General features: G+C 38.0%; 1 protein-coding gene across 6 annotated transcripts in view; it reads right to left on the reverse strand.

The window, feature by feature from the left end:
• Nucleotides 1–689: 689 nt before the first annotated feature.
• STX17 (syntaxin 17) overlaps nucleotides 690–20,035 on the reverse strand; it is a 65,761-nt gene continuing 46,415 nt past the window's right edge. For all 6 annotated transcript variants that reach the window (XM_047829971.1, XM_047829974.1, XM_047829975.1 and 3 more), the window contains 4 exons: nucleotides 13,382–13,497; nucleotides 13,251–13,301; nucleotides 5,304–5,390; nucleotides 690–4,565 (listed from right to left, as the gene is read on the reverse strand). In XM_047829971.1, coding sequence (XP_047685927.1) covers nucleotides 4,326–4,565; nucleotides 5,304–5,390; nucleotides 13,251–13,301; nucleotides 13,382–13,497 — 494 coding nt within the window. In that variant the 3' untranslated portion in view covers nucleotides 690–4,325. The remainder of the gene's footprint in view (nucleotides 4,566–5,303; nucleotides 5,391–13,250; nucleotides 13,302–13,381; nucleotides 13,498–20,035) is intronic.

Raw genomic sequence — 20,035 nt, forward strand, 5'->3', positions numbered from 1 at the left:
CTGAGAAAGACCTTTCAGTTTTAAGTTAACACAAAGCATAGGTTGGTTTGGTTTCTGTTTTTCACTAGAGGAAAATGTTATACATGATTTATGTATATTTCAGGCTTCCTCAACTTCCTGTGATTGATATTACCAGTATTCAGTCCTTACTCCTGTGCAAATTATGTAGGACACTTACAGGCAGGCAGGCAGCCCACAGAGAAAGGTTTTTGGACTCATAGGATTCTCCCTTTGCAGCATTCAAATGGCATCAATAAAAACTAAAAGTTCTTGCTCCAGGAACTCTGGCCAGCACACCCCCTTTCTGGGCATCCTTAGGTTACTAGCTCCAGAATAGGTGGGTAGGAGAGCTAAGCCAGTAGAAGAAAAGCAAAACTGAGAAAGGGAGAGAGGAAAGGTCATAAGGACAAGGGAGTGTAATTTGTGACTAATAAACACCAAGGTGGCTTTTCTATGTGTTTGATAAAATGTCTTTGGAGATGATTTCAAAAGAAAAGTTTCAAAAATGTTCTAAGTAATACTAGCGTCACTACAGTAAGTGCGTGGCCTCCCAAGGGTACCATTTTAAAGGAGAGTAATCATTTGATTCTATGAGTTATGATAGATTTTGCAGTAGAGTTCATTGTTAATATCAAAAAGCAGTGCTTAAGAGATGGCTCTAACCCATGGAATACAAGAAAATTTGTAGGATGTGCAGGTGGAATGGAAACATTTTTAATTTCATAGTCTAAGGACCAAATTCAGCACTGGGTACTTCTGCATCAGCCACTATTGAAAACTCTGAGGATGTGGGACACTTTGTGACAAAAGAGTAGGAAAAAAAAAAAACCCCACTGCAAACGAATGGCATATGTAAATTCACAGCAAGCCTGCCTTACAGAATAAATTGGGGTTTGGCTGAAGCAGGACGAATGGCCTACCTCAATTTTATATACAGAAGTAGCATAGTAGGAGAGTAATAGAAATTTTTGTAGTTCAAGAGACCTAGTGAACATCCTGGCTTCAACTTTTTACACCTGAATACCCCCCTGCAAATTATGTAACATCTCTGAGACTCAGTGTCCTTACCTGTAAAATGCCTAGTGAAGTGCCTGGAAAACAAAAGATATTCAATAAATATCAGTTCCTCCATTAGGTGTTTTCTTCTTTTCAAACTAAGGGTCACAATCCATTGGTAGATTATGAAATCAATTTGGTAGGTTGCAACCAGCATATTTTAAAAACTGAAACAATAAAAAGCATCAGAGTACCCTACACATAATGTCGTTCCATTATGCATATGCTGAGTTTTGATATAAATGCATTTTTTACTGTGAGTTACAACCAAAAAGTTTCAAAGTCTCTGCTCTACAGAGAAATTCTCAAAACTATTACATCACAAAAGTCTTCAGGAAAAACAGTCTTTAGGAGCACTGCCTTTATCCAAATGAGCCTCAGGACATTCTCCCCACCCCCATTCTGTACTTTTCACCCATGACTTCTTTATTTTATAACTGGAAGTTGGTACCTCTGTAAATTTTAAGAACTTAATCAAAGTGCCCCTTATCTTCTAATGTGATCTAGTAAAAATAAGACATGAATCACAGAGAAGATGAACTTAATCTGATACTGTAGGGCATTAAATTCAGTTTAAGATTGGTTTCTGTGTCATATTGTCTAATTTATACCTCTAAACACTTTATAGGTTGATTAAACACTTCCAAGAAATTTCTACAAAAAGTTAGCTATTAAGTTCTATTATGGGGAAATTAGATACAATTTCTAAATAATTTTAAATTGTAAAACTTTTTAAAAGGGCTGTAAGTTGCCTGAACATGAAGACTGCTAGAGTAATATTCCGATCCTGACGACTACTGAAAACCAAAGGTCTATATGGGAACATGCAGTGGGAGTATAAATGAGATCCCCAGACGAAATGTGAGCTTCAGTTACAGGCCTCCTCCCTCCTCCAGCTCCAGTGTAAAACTAGTCCCTGGTGCTGTTCAGCAGGTGGGCTTAAAACGCATAGCCAAGTGCGGGTTGGCAGAGTGGGAGTAATATGTCGAGATGAAGACTGGGCCACAATGAAGGGCAGAATACTAGAAATTACAGAACTCAATGATACAGCTCAATCTTGATGTAACTCTACCTTAAATTTGTAATTTTGGCTGGCCAGGCCAGATTTGGCCATTATTAGAAGTACCTATGGGACTGAAGTTTAGCAATCTTGTTTTAAACAAGGACCCTGGGTGATTCTGATCCTCAGTCTGGTTTGAATACCCTCTGTTAAAGGGACAGCGAGGATCAGAAAATATTTAAAAAGGTGGAGTTCCAAATATCCCAACCTTACAGGAATCCAGTATCAAATACTGGATTAGAATCCAACACTTATTCAAAGCATTTCCTTCTTGGCATTATACTAAAGATACAAGTCAACAGTTAGCAATACTTGATATTTTCCAGTTGTTGAATGACAGTAAGAAATGGTGCTTTCTCTTCATTAGAATTCATTGGTGAGTGGGATGTAAAGTGATGAATCACTAATTCTACTCCTGAACCATTATTACACTATATGTTAACTAACTTGCATTTAAATAAAAGGGAAAAAAAAAGATTCATTAGTGACCGTCAAGAAAGTGGGAGAGAGAAAGGTCTGTTTAGATTAGACAAAGAAGTAAAAGGTAGAATTAATAAAAATTATTAAGAGTAAACTCAACAAGAGAGAAGTGATAAACCATTCAACCACCTGAGGAATCTGGTTCCCGAGCTCACACATTTGGTGGTATAGGTGCCCATTCCTCTGCTCTCAGAAAACAGTAAAAATTAAGGCAAAAGGAAGTTCCTTCCTATTTCAAATGAGTTGGGGGTGCAGAATGAGGCTACCTGTGATTTTGAATTCTTTTCTCCCAAATTTAAAATCTCTTTGCTATTTGATAAGACAGACACTAGGTTAGGCTGGGCCATGCTTGCTCTGTTGGGATTAGCACCACAAATCCTTCGTGAGGACTGAGTCTTGGCACCAGGCTTTGTCTACCATCTTGAATGTGAGAAAAGGCAGGCAAGAACGCCATTCTTGGGAAGAAATAGCAGCTGTGAAAAGTAAAGGAAAGCACAGGAGACAGCAGAGCCTGGGGAAAAGGATGGCAGTAACAGAAGTGAGGTAGAAAGCCCTCCTCCAAGGGCCAGCTAGAAAGACTTAGGGTCAGAGAGTCCCTGTGTGGCAGGGACATCAGTCTCTTGAAATTGTAAGACGTCCCTAAGAAATGATCTGGTGTCCCCCTACCTTCTGCTTATTTATTTATTTTTTTTTACCTCAAACTCTAACAATGTTGGCAATATTTGGAGATTTCTCTTCCCTTTTTTTCTCTCTTTCACCTAGAGGTTACAAGTAAGGATGATTGGAAGGAAACAGAGATGAGAGACAGTACAAGAAAGCAGATTATGAGAAAAGTCCTCATTACACATGGGTAGAATTCACCCCACAAGTCAAAGAACTGTTCAAAATTACAAGGGAGGGAAGGCAGAGGCCACTGGATCTTTGAGGTGTTAAGAGACAGACTGACAGAGCAAGCTCAGTGACTGGCTTAATAGTCTCCTACCACTTGAGATTCTGTGTTCTTTATTTAAAGAGAGACAGAAAGAAGAGTTCAGAGAAGAAGCCAGTGTCACAAATTAAGTTACCTGCAAGAGAAGTTGCACCTCTCTTTCCATTTTCTGACACTATTAGTGTCCGACACCAGAAAATACAGGTGACCAAACTGCAATAAGGTTCACCAAATGGACTCCACCATGTAGCTCATCTGTTCCCCCCCGTGAGATCCCGACTTCCTTATTTGATAAGAAAGGCTCCTAAACTCCCCGACTTCCTTATTTGATAAGAAAGGCTCCTAAACTCCCCATTCTTTTCTTTGTTAATGGGCCAAATAATCTCCTATGTTTGGGAGATAAACAAACATATTTATAAGATACTTAACCTTAGGGTCTCCAAGTCAGGGTTATAGAATAAACTAGTCTTCCATAACCCATCATGTCCATACATCTCAAGTCCTTATCAGAGTTGTAAGCTCAATTTTCACATTTCCAGGCAGAAAATCTGCTCCTTGGCAGTCTTTAAACTTTACCCGACAACACTACACACCCTCATCCCAGGCTCCTCAATCTCTAACATCTCCATTAACACTCCAGCAAACAACAAAATATATCCACTTATCACAGTTCAATCCCACTTGAACATCTACAGCCACTATCTTGATATAATCATGTTCCAAAACTGACTGAGTGTCCAACAGCAGCAAAGGTCCTCATTAGGATAGACATGTTGGCGCCAATAAGACTGAAGTTGGGTTTTAACTGCATTTTTTGTCAGTTTGGCTGGGGAGATCTGGACAGCTGGAAGTGAGCTTCTCCATCATTTTCTGTTTCTTTCTTTGTATCAGTTTTCCACCTGTGAAGCCCAACACCCCACCACCAAGTGCAGCTGCAATTCCTGCCACTTTGAAGCCTGCAAGGAGGCCAATCGGACCCCCCACCACTCCTCCGATGAGTGCACCTGCCACAGGCAGAGCTGCCAGCTTGTATTTTGCAGCCTGTAAAAAAAAAAAAAAAAAGAAAAAAAATTCAATTTAGAAATTGAGTTGAGAATATCTGCCTGTGGTGATGTGCATTTTCCTCTCATTACTCCTGGCAATGCCTCTTTAACTCCTGGTACATAATTAACCCTAGAGATTGGGGAGTGGGGGGAAGTATTCCACAGGTACTACAATTGCTCCTGATCTCAGAACTCAGAGAGATGAGCTACAAAAAGTGGACTGCTACAAATTGATTTTACTTGCAAAACAATCAATCCACTAACTATCTAGCAGGCTTATTTCAACAGTTTCAGCTGCTATAGATACCCCCAAAGCTTTTATGCTGCACGGAGATTATTCCATGCTGTATACCTGGGGTTAAAAGCAATATTCTATGGAAAACAGATGGTCCCATTCTACCCGTACGGTCACATCCTTACACTTTTGCCCCTACCAGATTCTGGCAACTGTCTACTTCATTCCCTGCACTTCTGCAAATATGCCCTTATAACACCAAAATGCCTTCTAGTGGGGCTTTGGTTTATTCTCTGAAAAATTTCTCTCCCGACAGAATGAATCTTGAGAGTAAAATATTACAACAGTCATTGATTTCTTGCACTACCTATGTGTCATTTGTTCCTTATTTCCTTAATTGCTGGTTCCCTCCACATTAAAGAGAGCAGATCAATTGGGTTAATACTGGAGATTCCTGGGAGCCAGAGTACCATTGATTTGTCAGCAGGAGCAGAATCTTACCTTCCCCAAGTTTTTGGTTCCCTCTTCAACATTCACAGCAGCTCTGTTGACATGGTCTTCAATGCTGTCAATCTTCTCCTGCTGAGACTAGATGCAAAGGAATTATGAGTGAGCAGTCCTGCTGGGGAGCAGCAGTCAGCCAATACACAGTACTTTAATTCCTGTAATCAGGGTCCCCTGTACTGCAGCCTTGCTGTCTGAATAGTGGTTCATTAATAGTGTCTGATAAACTATGCTGAAAGTACAAATTCACTTGTATTAAAAAAAAAAAAGGGCGACTTAATTATTAGGTAATAAAAGGGTGGCACCTTTATAGGAAAAAGGATCTCACACTAAAATCCATTCAAACATACAAACATATTATTCTCCAAATGAACTACTTTGTAAGAGAAGAAAAATCCAAATAAGCATTTACGTGTCATGTGGAGGTTGATGAAAAACAAAACAAAACAAAATGAAACAAAAAACCTTCCTCCTAAGTTACCTTTTTTGAAGATTCAAAGATTTAAAACAGGAAAATTTCCCTTAGGAGTGAAACATGCTTAGATCCAATGAATACAAATTATTACATTTTAGGAACGAGAAGACAATATGGTTTGATCTGTCATGAAATCTTTCCACTTGTGATATGCAGTAGGGGGCTGCGGATGAATTCACTGTCCTGAGTCTCACACCTGTACACTTTAATACATTTTAAAATCATGACAAGTTAAAATATTTCCGATCAAATATATTAATAAGGCATTCTATGAAACACGGCAGCTCCTGCTCTGACACGGCAACCTTGTGACTCATGGAATCTCTGGGCACAAGGAATGATTTGTCCCTGAGAGGTGTGAAGCCCCACTACATTTCTCACAAGTGGTTACTGAACTTCAGCTCAAACACCTCCAGTGACAGGAACTCATTACCTGCCACAGGAGCACATGCCCACTTTTAAAAAAGCTTTATTTAGACAATTCACCTACAATATGTGCCCATTTTAAGGGTATAGGATGATGAGTTCTGACGAATGTATAAACACCTGTAACCACCATCACATCAATATAGACTGTTCAGGTGCTTTTTCAATTCACTGAAAAAAAGAAGAGAATCCCTCTTTGATCCCAGGTAAATCCTACTTCTACAATGACTGTGAAATAATTCAACTTTAATCCTGAAGTATTTGCCCGCTTAACTTACACCGAATCAGATGTAACACTCTTCTAACTCCAATTGTCATTCAAGAACATGAAATGCAATCAGCTGATTTTTCCCCACAGTTGCTTCCTGTCAGCATTACTGACATTCCTTCCCTTCCCATACACCAAGTGGGTACCTTTTCACTGTCAGACCTTTCATGGTATCCCTTCATTCCTGTGTTCTCCACTGCTATCTTGACATCTCTAACACAATCCCTGAAAAAGTCCCTTATCAGTTTTCCTTTTCACATTTCTGTCGGACACAAGTACAGCAATGGTTCTCATGTGTTCGAGAGCATGCCTGCGTCGCCTGGAAGACTTCTGAAGGCACGGACTGATGGGGCTGCTCCCTGAGTTTCTGATTCAGTAGACTTTGGGTGAAGCCTGAGAATTTGCATTTCTCATGAGTGCTGCAAGTCCATGATTCTCACACTTTAAAACCCACTAATGTATGTACATAACTGGTAAGGGCACAACCTTTGGCCAGATGTCCTGTGTTCAAATCACAGCACTGTGTGCCCATGGGCAGATTACTCCAGCTATCCAAGGTGTCAATATTCTCATCTCTCAAGAAGGATAATGATATACCCCATGGAGTTGAAGTGAGGATAAATGAGATAGTGACTGTGTGAGGAGAAAAATTTACAAAGTCATTCTCATCTTCTCAAGAAAGCTTAATTCCCATCTTTCTTTTCTAAAAAGCATATTAAACTCTTTTCTATGAAGCTTGAAAATTCTTGAGCATGAAAACTTAGATCCCTCCTAGCCATTCATTCATTCAGTTTTTATTTTCCTCAGACAAAACTTTTTTAATGTTAGCTTTCTTCTTCCAACCCATAGAAGCATAAGTGCCAGCATTCATAATATCCAACCTGTAGGGATTTCTGACACTGGATTTCTATCACTGTTTCTGTTTGGGACATCCTCAACACTTTCCATTCTTGCCTGAAAGTCTGGGCCAGCAGATAAATCACATGTGTGATCATCAACCTCCACATCCTGATGAGCTGATGGGGTAGAGGGAAAACAGCCAACATGTCTCCTTTCTCTCAGTCTCCAAATGATTCCATCAAGATGATGGAGCCTGCTAGGACTACTGTCATTTCTATACCCCAAGTGTGATCCCAAATCTTCAGGGAAACATTTTTTTAATGCTCCTTCCAAAAAAGGTTGGACACTGCAGCTCTATGATTTTCTTTTAAAATAAAGTAAAATTTAAAAATTAAAAATACTTTAAAAAAACTGGGGCACCTGGGTGGTTCAGTCAGTTAAGTGCCTGACTCTTGATTTAGGCTCAGGTCATGATCTCACGGTTTGTGGGATTGAGCTCTGCCTCTGGCTCTGTGCTAACACTGCTGAGCCTGCTTGGGATTCTCTCTCTCCCTCTCTCTCCCTGACCTTCCCCTGCTTGAGTGCTCATGCACACTTTCTCTCTCTCCAAATAAGATAAAATTTAAAAAATTTTAAACATAATTTTAGTATTTTTTCACAAAAATATTTTGGTATAATTGGAGAAAAGACCACAAGACAGAACTAAGCGTGGGACCACTGATGCTCCCCTATCACTGCAATCGCCAGTACTCGATGAGGTCTGTCTGACCCTGGGGAGTAGCCCAAACCTGTGAGTACTTATTCACTACATCAGGAAGCTTGCTTAAATATGGACATGGAGATAAGGCAGAGGGTGATCAGCAACTATCCTGGAATCGACAACTGTCCCTCAGTTGTACAGACCTGCCTCTCCCCTTTTCTTCTTAGTTTGAATCCCAAACTTCTGTATCTTCAAATGCTGCTTCATAAGTAAAGAGGACTCAATGACACCATCACAATTAGGCAGCAAATTAGTGTCAGTTGTCAATCACTGTCTATACACAATGCCAAACTAGATCCCATCAGAGCTGAATTTGGTCACTAGTCCACCATGCCCTTGGCTCTTTATGTTGGGCCAAACGATACAACTACACAACCTTACCCCAGTACAGGAAATCAAGCTCCTAATAATGATGGCTTAGAAGTCTCCTCACCTCTACCTACCGACCTCCGCATTTTGCTTCTGATTTGCTTATGTCTGCTTTCATCTGCCTAGGCCTCCCACATTTAACAATCTTGAAACTCCTTTCTTGACATTTTATACTTTGGCCCCTCATATAAGTTCTTGGCATCCCTTTAAAAGGAGTTAGACTCCTCTTTTTAAAGGGAAAGACGTCTCAAAATACTCTGAGAATGTGTCTGTGGATTTCATTTTAAGAAACACTGAATTAGGTCTCCTTATTTACCTGAAAAAAATAACTGAATCTTAGTGAGCAGTTAGAGGAGCACTTAAGAGTCTTAAAAAAAAAATGTGATTAAGTGAATATTTGTCACTTGTACACTCAGCATCCTCTATATCCACCAACAGTAATACATTCAACAAATCCATCGCCAAATCTATTTATATCAATAAAAATGCCCTGCCTTGGACAGCCTTGCTAGTAGTTGTGCAGTTTTATTAATGTGCTAAAAGCTATGGGTTTAAGAAACTATTGTCAAAACTGTGGTTATTTTCCTTTATTCCTGACTCAATTCCAGGCATCTTTCAAGGCTAGCTCTAGTCTTAGATATTGGTTAATTCAGGGAACACTGAGCTATCCTGGTTATGAATTCCAAAAGTATATAATCTATAATTCTTTTTTTTTGTAGTCTATAATTCTTAACCATATGCAATAAATAATACACAGAAAAGCTCAGAAACATACAAAGACTACTATGTACAGAAATTCAGGATTATATTGGCCTAGATAGAGTAGGCAATAAACAGAGCAGAAGTAGGATGTTGATATCATGGGATTCAGCAATTAGGAAAGAGGTGGTGGCAAAAATGTAACTCTAAGGAAGGAGCCAAAGAGGGAATCATGTAAGCAGGGACAAAAGCAGGAATGCAGTTGGGGTCAGTAGAAGGGAAGGGGATATTACTTCAGTTAGTCCTCCCATCAATTTTACAAAACTCACTATTGTCAAACAACACCCTGAAGGCCAAACAGTAATAAATCTGATTAATCTGATATAATTCATTACATCCCAGTTTTTATGCATCCGAAGTAAAAGCCATAGGGAATAAAGTAGAAGGTAGAGACAATATTGGACCAGCAGCAAGGGTGACATGCCATTGTGTGACAGGCCCAGAGTTCTTTAAATTTCCCTTGACAAGAACTAGGGCAAGTTCCACAGTTATAGGAACAGAAGGCACTTGAGCAATTAAATGCTGAAGAGAAATGAAGGGTGCTTAGTAGATACTAATTTATTATTGGAACACACCTAGATTTCTCAATGGTTTTGTAGGTTCATTTTTCATTATGGTAAAAAAAAAAATGTATGTATGTGTGTGTGTGTATACACACACACACACACACACACACACACAAACACACACATATATATAATATATACTTATATATTATATATATATGTATACATAAAGCTTACAATTTTAACCATTTTTAAGCGTGAAATTCAGTGGCATTTAGTACATTCACAATGTTGTGCAATTATCATGACTATCCTATAGGGTTTTTCTTTTTTTTAACTATTCTCTATTCTTCATTGAGCTTAGCACAGTACTATGCACATAGAAAGTGCTCCAAAAACACATGGTTTATTTGTCTAGATACTATCATGTCCATGTGATGATAATGAAAGGGATGTGGTCACTCTGCTTATGTTCCCAAGTCATTAGGTGCCTAAATGGAGCTTCTGTGAGTCCCTGACCATGTGGTCATGAGAACTCAACCACCCTGGGAAGAGTCATCAGGGGTTCTCCTTTGAGCTTGTGCCTAATAGCATTTTGTCCCATGTCCTCACACAGATTATTATAAATAGGACATTTGTATAGAACTATGGCTATAGCCAAAGTCTTTCTACACGAACCTTCCTTGATTATGGGTTAGGAGCTTCTTACGTAACCTAATCGGATATATAATTGTTAAATGGCCACAAACTCTCAATTTTCCTTTCATGTGCCTATTCCACTGGAAGGGAAATATATTTGTCTGGAATGAGAAGACTTTGTACATGTTTAGTTTGTTTTTTAAATCAACTGTATTGAGGTATAATTTATATAATAACAGATTTTAATGTGTAGATACCAATGACTTTTGGCAAATGTATGTTTGTGTAACCATACATGCACAGATTTTAGAAACTGCATTAGATCAGATATTATGAGTTACAATAATTGAATTAATTATGAAACAACAAATATTGTGGGATTCTTGTCGTATCATTACCTTTGATATGCAAGTATATTGATAGATTGTACAGATATCTAATCAAAAAACTTCAAGCATTTTGCTTCTTCTGATTTAGAAGCATCAAAAAAGGAAAATGCTTTGGGGCGCCTGGGTGGCACAGTCGGTTAAGCGTCCGACTTCAGCCAGGTCACGATCTCGCGGTCCGTGAGTTCTAGCCCCGCGTCGGGCTCTGGGCTGATGGCTCGGAGCCTGGAGCCTGTTTCCGATTCTGTGTCTCCCTCTCTCTCTGCCCCTCCCCCGTTCATGCTCTGTCTCTCTCTGTCCCAAAAATAAATAAAAAATGTTGAAAACAAAATTAAAAAAAAAAAAAAAAAAAAAAGGAAAATGCTTTAAACAATCTACTGACGTTCAATTTGAGGCATTAGATGCCAAGAAAAAAATACAAAAACTAGAAAACAAGCAAAGGAAGGGACTAGCACTAAAAAGCCCAGAAATCATATTCTAGAAGGAGCATATTAGAGAATCAAGAACTCTTAAAAGAAAAAAATATGATGAGGTGGGATAGGGTGAGGAAGGAGAGTATTGGTCTCAGAAGATGAATGAATAATTTTATATGGAAAAATTACCAAAGTTGTTCAGTCTATGGCTCCAAGAGGGCAAAAGTACCAGAAGGAAGTTATTATAGGGCAGAGCTTACACAGGGAAGAACTTCTAAGAGGTAGTCTTCAAATAGAAAGGCTGAAATAGAAAGTATCCCCACGCTGTAATTGTTCAAAAAAAGCGAAAAACCATCTATATGGGAAGCTGGGGCAAGAACAGAATTGGATTAGCTGACCTTGTAAATCCTTTCCAATTCCAGTTCTGAGACTGTGTAATCTAGGGACTTTTATCCTTAAAAAGCCAGGCATCAGGGAAGCCATAACTCACAGATGTAAAAACCCCCAAATCACAGTTTGATCAAAAACAAAGAACTAGGGGTGCCTGGGTGGCTAGTTGGTTAAGCGTCCAACTCTTTATTTCAGTTCAAGTCATGATCTCATGGTTCATGGTTCGTGAGATAGAGTCCCACACAGGACTCTGCGTTGACAGCACTGTGCCTGCTTGAGATTCTCTCTCCCTCTGTGTCCCTCCCCTGTATGCATGCTCTCTCATTAAAAAAAAACAAAAAAACAAAAAACTAAACCTAGACAAAAGCATAAGCAGACACTGCTTTGTTCCTCTGTGTGCACACAGACATATACACACATACTCATATAGCCAACCTTCCCATACTTCCTGGGAAGGAAAAATAAGAATAATTAGAAAAATAATGACAGAATCTATTGTCTTTCCCACCAAATCCACTTTATGTTCCCTGATCTGTGTTAACAATGTCACTGGCTACTCAATTATGCACAATAAAGCCTGATGTTTTGAGTCTTCCATCTTCCTTCAATTTCTGCTAAGCCTACCCCAGAAATACCTCTCAGCTGGCCTTTACCTTTATATTGTATTGCCATTGCTCTTGGTAAAACTCTTGCTATTGATCCTTAACTAGTCATCCGCCTATTATACCCCCCCTTCCTGAGGTCATTATTCACACTGCTAATGGTAATCTTAACCGTCAGCAGTGTGAACCTGCTTATCACTCTAACCTGCTTAAACATTTATATTTGCCAGGGGAGAGGGGAAAATGGGCAAAGGGCATTGAGGAGGGCACTTGTTGGGATGAGCACTGGGTGTTGTATGGAAGTGATGAATCACGGGAATCTACCCCCAAAACCAAGAGCACACTGTATACATTGTATGTTAGCCAACTTGACAGTAAATTGTATTTAAAAATTTTTTTTAATATTGGCTCCTTAATGCCTACAAATTAAAGTTAAAATTCTTTGGTGTGGCCCGCAAAACCATCTCAATCTGGCTCTCACACTCCCTGCTTTGCTTGCCCATAGTATCTCATCCTTTGGTTTTATTGCAATCCTGGTCATTCTTGAAAGGCCACACACTTCTCTATTCCATGTCTTCAGCTGTTTTCAAAGGCACCCCTCCCCACTCCCATCTATGGACATTGTACTCAATTTTCAAGGCTCAAGCAAATGCTACCTATCTTGTGAAGATATCCTTAATACTTCTACCTCACAACCCCTGCCTCCCTCCCTTGGAATTAAATGCTTCTCTTAGAGCTGATAACACTTCCCTTCAATCTCATTTTTGCACTTAACAATCATGTTTGAAATTTCAGTTTTTGGGGTCCAAGCTTATCTCCACCCACTGTAAATCCTTGAAAGCAGAGAACAGGTTTCATCTATTTCTATAGCTAACCTTGTCAGACCCCTGGTGCCAAGGATCTAACACAATACCTTCTATATAACAAATCTCTGACAAATGCTTATTAAATTGATTTGGAAGCTGAGGACTGTTAGACTTTTACCCAGGGCTCAATACCAGTCTTGAAAATTGTAACTTCTATTAAAATTCTAATAAAAAGCCTAGTAATTGATAAAAAGTCTCTTATCATACTAATCTAACATTTCTAAGACAAAAACTATTATACTTACATTCACTAGGAGAGAGAAATCAGTGACCAGTTGGCTAAGTTCAATTAAGTCCTTAAAAAGAGAGAGAGAAAAAAAAAGTTACTTATTTTTATGCCTCACAGCTACCAAAATGAAAATAATTTTTTACATACCGCTTCTAAGCTTTCCCATGATTCTGCAGCATTTTGATCTCGAGGAATTTCAGGCAACGCATATACCTGAGTCATATTCTGAGGATCATCTTCAGCCTCAGCAGTATGAAATGTTCCTGAATGAACATAGCCTCATGTTTAGGGTTTATGTGCTTTGTTAGAAAGTGGATAGCATAAATCAATTTCATAAAACAATTTCCATGTAAAATGCTAACTGAATTCAGACTAAAAGTAAATTGATTGTTCTATAAAAATAGATTTATCTATGGCAGATTATTCAAAAGTTAACTTTTTTCTTTAATTGTTCTACAAAATCACCTCGAAAAAAAATGGCTACAACAAATGCCATCTACCCAATCTGAATAATTAGAGCTAGACGTGGAAGAAGCACTGAAGAAGAACTATTCTATTTGGCCAACATTCCACACAGAGATACTCAGTAGAAATAGGTTTCACATTTTCAATGCTAAATCATTAACCCTTTCTTTGGGTATTTTCATAATAAATGCCAGATTCATAAGGTGTTAAAAGTAGGAAAGTGATGTGTTTTTTTGCAATGAAAATCATTTCGGGTAACAAATTTGTCATCAAATGAACACCACGTGGATCTTTTCATACATATTGTCTACCCTTCTCCGCATTTTTCTAGGCCATGTCCTAGAAAGACATTGCTTTTGTCTTTTCTGAGTCTTAAAAAGTCACCAGGGCACTTTGGGTGGCTCAACTGCTTAAGCAACTGATTCTTGGTTTCAGCTGGGTCATGATCTCACATTCGTGAGTTCAAGCCCCACATCAGGATCCATGCTAACAGCATGGAGATTTCTTTTTCCCTCTCTCTCTGCCCTTCCCCAGCTTTCTCTCTCTCTTTTCCTACTCTCTCTCTCTCTCTCTCTCTCTCTCTCAAAAAATAAACATAAAAAGTCATCGACCCACTAAGGCCTTCCTCATTAAAACTGCTATGATGATGAATTAATTTACACTCCAAACTCTACCATCAAGTCTTTATTTCCTTGTATTGGTTTTACCAACCATTCATGCGTTAAACTGATACGTACAGAATGTCTACTAAATGCCAATCAGTGTGCTAGGGTACTACAGACACAATGGTAAACAATAAAAACAGTTCCAGGGAGTCAACATAGTATAGTGGTTAAGAGCATGGACCTAGTCAAAAAGACCTAGTTTAGAATCCAGGTTTGGCTATTTATTAGCTCTTTGACTCATTTTCCTGATTTTAATTTTTTTTTAATTTATATATTTTTGAGAGACAGAGCATGCATGTGCATGCATGCAGGGGAGGGGCAGAGAGAGAGGGAAAGAGAGAATCCCAAGCAGGCTCCACACTGTCAGCATGGACCCCAACGTAGGGCCTGAACCCACAAACCATGAGATCATAACCTGAGCCTAAATCAAGAGTCGGACGCTTAACTGATTGAGCCACCCAGGAGCCCCTCCTCATTTTTAAAATGAGGTGAATGAAAGGGGTGCCTGGCTGGCTCAGTTCAAGAGCATGCAACTCTTCATCTTGGAGTTGTGAGTTTGAGCCCCATGCTGGGTATAGAGGTTACTTAAATGAATAAATAAAAACTTCAAAATATTAAACAATAAAAATAAAAATAAGGTGATAGATAATTTACTTTGCACTGCACCTGGCTTAAATATTCAGTACAGATGGGTTAATAAATAGTTACTACTAAAATAAATAGCCATTGCTACTGCTGCTATTATTAATGGAGCTTACCATATTATGTACAATACAGACATGTTAACAGGCAAGTTCAGTATAGTCTGATAAAACCTATGGTACGAGTAAATATGGAATGCTATGTGAGCACAAAAGAGAGGTACTTAACCTAGACTTAGGGAGGGGAGACTAGTTGGAGGTTTTGAAGCTGAAGGCTGAGGATGAACAGAAATGACACAGGTGAACCCAGGCAAAGGTGGAGGGAGAAGCAGAGACTATTCAGGTCTGGGAGAATAATATGTGCATAGGTTTGGGAACTGAAAAGAATTCAACTGAAGGGCAGACTATTAAAGAGAAAAGCAAAGGATGAGGAAAAAAATCTAAGGTGACATTATTCATGGCATTATAAATTATGTTAAAAAATTTTGTTTATCTCATAAGATCAATATGGAACTATTAAAAGGAGTTGGAGACTACTGGGAAGCTGGAGGATGCCATAATCAGATTTCAGATTTAGAAAGCAAACCATAGCTATAGCGTGAAGAATAGATTAAGGATGAAGTTGAAAGGTAAAAAAAATTAGAGAGCAGAAAAACCAATTGGGAGACTTTGCAGTAAGTCCAGTGCAAAATGATGATGCTCTAGGACAGTGGCAGTGGAAATGGAAAGAAGAGATCTGAAGGTCTAATTTCCTTTTGTCCCCCTTACTTCAAGCTCAAAATACCTACCACTTTAATGTTATCTGACCACCTACTGTGTTGGGTACCAGAGATAAAAAAGTAATACAAAGTAGATGCTCTTAAGGAACATATTCTAGAAGAGTTACACATACAAAGAGATAATCTTAAAACAATAAAAGAGTACAATGGCATTTAAATAGAGGGATATAGATACATACAGTATTTTGGGAGTTCCAAGTCTGGGATGGCATCTGACCCAGCTTGGTGTGGGTGTGCAGTTTATGAAAGAGCTTCCTAAAAAAGGTGATCTTACAAGACAAAGAAAAAAGGTCTTCAAAAGAACAAACAATATAGCTTAACATAAAAATCAGCAGGTTGGTCTTGCCAAAGGATAAAGCAGAAGGCACAGAGTTACAAACACAGAACATTAAGTAGATGTTTAGGAGGGGGCTTGCAGGCCAGTTAAAGGCTTTGGACTTTATCTGACAGACAGTGGAGAGCTACTGAAGTGTTATAAGCAAGGACATGACATAGTGACACGTGATACCTGATCCACTCCTAAAAGTCATTATAACTCTTTAAATTCACCTTCTCGATTTCTTTTTTCATCTTAGTCAATAATTGATGGCATGTTATAAAACAGCATTACTATTTTACTTTTTTTTTTTTTTTTTTTTTTTTAATTTTTTTTAACGTTTATTTATTTTTGAGGCAGAGAGAGACAGAGCATGAACAGGGGAGGGCAGAGAGAGAGAGAGGGAGACACAGAATCGGAAACAGGCTCCAGGCTCTGAGCTGTCAGCACAGAGCCCGACGCGGGGCTCGAACTCACGGACCGTGAGATCATGACCTGAGCCGAAGTCGGACGCTTAACCGATCAAGCCACCCAGGTGCCCCTTTTTTACTTTTGAAACTTATGAATGTTTTACCTCTTGAGGAAAATAATCTGAATTGTTTAGGAAGGGCATAGTAGTTGATTAAAAAATATTTTGTAGGCTTATCAGAATTGACAGTGTTCTTTAAAAAAAATTTTTTTTTAAATGTTTATTTATTTTTGAGACAGAGACAGAGTGTGAACAGGGGAGGGGCAGAGAGAGAGGGAGACACAGAGTCCGAAACAGGCTCCAGGCTCCGAGCTGTCAGCACGGAGCCCGACGCGGGGCTCGAACCCATGAACTGTGAGATCGTGACCTGAGCCGAAGTCGGACGCTTAACTGACTGAGCCACCCAGGCGCCCCACAGTGTTCTTTTAATTTTGAATTTTAACTTCTCTGAATACATTTCCTTATCTTACAGGAAGAGCAAAAACATCAGATACGGAGTAGATTTTACATTACAACATTATGACAAGTATCCAATATTTTAAAAGCTCTCTGATTTTTACAAATGTTTAAAAGAGTTACTTACCCTATGTCCTAACATAGCACATAAAGACACTTTCATTTTCATGTCAATCAAGATAAATGAATTACTCTAAGACCGCTCTTCCACTTAATATTTCTATTGTAATAAGAACTCCACTTCTTTAATAAGATGATGAATAATGATAACTTTGTTATCATTAACAGACCAAATGTAAAGCAGAACTTTATAAATAGAACATCCACTCTAAGGATTTTTATAAGCCATAACCCTTATTCTATTACAGAGGATTTAAATGAAACTGCCAGGGTATACAACAAAACGAGGGGAGACTGTCATACATAAATTCTTGACCTAAAAATTGAAGGGGTGGGAAATGTTTGGTATTTTAAGCAAACATAAAAGATTCCCCTTTGTAAAAAATAAGAAATGTTTAAGTCACTTACGTCTCACTTGAAACCAAACTGCGTATGCATCTTAGTTCAAATGGAATCTGAGAACAAAGAAATCTGTTCTATTCCGGGGAAAATCCTGCTGTAAACTTACAACTCTGAACACCACTAATCAATGTGAGGCATAACTAACAATTAAGAAAGAAACCCTTTAATATCTACAACTTCTGTAATTCATTTATTCCAGCTTATATTAGAAATCAGTACCTCAGTGAATATTTATTGACTTTGAACTTTCAGAAATTACTACAGACATGATGAGGGAAAACACTGAGACAGATTATAGCTGCAGGAAAGAAGGATGAAGAATTTATCCTGTCCACAGAAGTGAAAATTGCTATTGTTTTTATGATGAAATAATCTAAGATAATTCCATCCACATGACAACTCCAAGTGTAAAGAGCAGGTAGAATACATACACGTCGCACCACTGTTTTTCAAACTCCAGTTTTAAGACCGTATTATTTACTACAAAACCTTATTATTTACTACATTATTATTTGTAGTAAAAATATTAACATATTTTTAGTTGTTAATAACACAGACATAAGATTTTTCCCTTCTCCTTATACGTCCAAACATTCTTTGTCTCTCTCCATATTTCATTGAAAGGCAATGATTCTACTAAGAATTACAACACAACATATAAAAAGTTTCCACTAAACTTCTCTATGTTTGGGAAAGTTTCATTATAAATCTAAATTAATTTAAAAGCATTTCCTGAATTTTTCATTTTCTGACAGATTAAAAATAGTGAAATTAATCTACTGATCATCTATATCAACTTATCTATCAAAATAAAATGACTTCTAAGTCATGGCTTAACTTAGTGGTAAAGGAGGATTTTTAAGAAAATTAAAGCCAATAGAAAATATATCTTCTGAATAATATACAAAACTACCCACGTGTTTCGCAAAACTGTTCACCACATGTATATATACCTGTGATAAAATCTGATATTTCATCAAATTCAATATGCAGTCTGAAGTTCCCAGCAGTTTTAAGATTGGATTCTTTTCTTTTGTGAATATTTGTTTAAAATGTAATAAGATTCTGTTCCTATTGCAGTGGTGAGCTGCATGTGCCGGATGGGGAGTAAGAAAGACAATGATTGAGAGAAGCACTGATTCACTCTGTATGACCTGATACACCTTTCTAAATACAAATCAAATTTGTAGGCTCATCACTTCTCTTGGTGGGAAGCAATGCTAAAAATGAAACTAGACACACAAGTGAAACAGAAGGGAGTTTCTCAGATCAAGCAAGATTGGCAGAGAAGATGTGCTTTAGGAACTCTCAGAATCTGGACAAAAGAAACAGCAAAATCATCACAGCTTCCTCCTAAACTTAATAAGCTTCTTTTACTCTCACAGAGAACATAAAACATCCTATTCTACTTGTTATTTCTATCTGTAAATGAAAAAACTATTTTTGTATTTCGATCTCACTCATGGAAATGTGGCAACATTGCTCCTGAATCTCTGCTGATATTTCCAACCAATTTATTTAGAATCAGATTGAATTTTTAAAGGAAGAAGTATTTTAAGGCACTTAACTTCTATGCAAATCACATTTTTCTGTATAGGCTGTCACTACTATGAGTATCTAAAGCAAAAACAAAGAAAAACCAGAAAGCACAGATAAAAACATGCAGGATGACAGAAAAGAGTCCACAGCCAGAAGACCACACATGGAGTGAACCGAGTTCCTACCCCACTATTAAGGTCTTATGTAAATTAGTTCCTTTGTTTTCATTATTCTCCACGTTTCCCATTCTCTCAATTATTTGTTAATAATATTTCTGGATTTAAGGCAACCTAGTACAAACTCTCACAGTTGGTGAAATACTCAGGCACTTGGTGAGATAGTTCATTTAACTGCTTAATGTTGGCAATGGATTCAAAGTCAAAGCGCAATCTGACCATTTGGAATTTGACATTCTACTATTGTTTTAGGCACAAATTAGGTATTTTTTTTATATAAATGGGTTGTCTCAATTTTTTTTTTTTTATAAATGCTACAGAGGTTTAATTGTGTAGTTTCTCCTGGTGGCAAGTGATTAGGTCTTTAGCTAATTTGATGTTCCATGAAATGAGAAGTTTGAGAATCATTACAGATGGAAAATCCTCTGTCTCTGCCCCAGTCTTTTTCATTTTCTCTGTACACGTTTCCTCAAATTTTGCCAATATATAATATATAGTTTTAACACCAGTTTCATACAGAGATATTTAATTGCCAGCAAACTGGGTAAACTGCCTTTTTCTAATAACCACCCAGTTTCTCTGATGATATTTAAATCCAAGTCTGTCGAGCCCAAACAGTCCTGACAGAAACCCAAATAATGCAATAAAAAAATGCAAATGAAAGCAAGTATTAGAATAGTATCATATTGTGAGAAACTGTCAGAACACAAAATTTTTGTTTCCTAGGTAATTGCTAGTGATGGGCAACTCAAAACTAAATAGCAAAAGAAACT

The sequence above is a fragment of the Prionailurus viverrinus genome, chromosome D4 (assembly GCF_022837055.1).
Source record: "Prionailurus viverrinus isolate Anna chromosome D4, UM_Priviv_1.0, whole genome shotgun sequence".
NCBI lineage: Eukaryota > Metazoa > Chordata > Mammalia > Carnivora > Felidae > Prionailurus > Prionailurus viverrinus.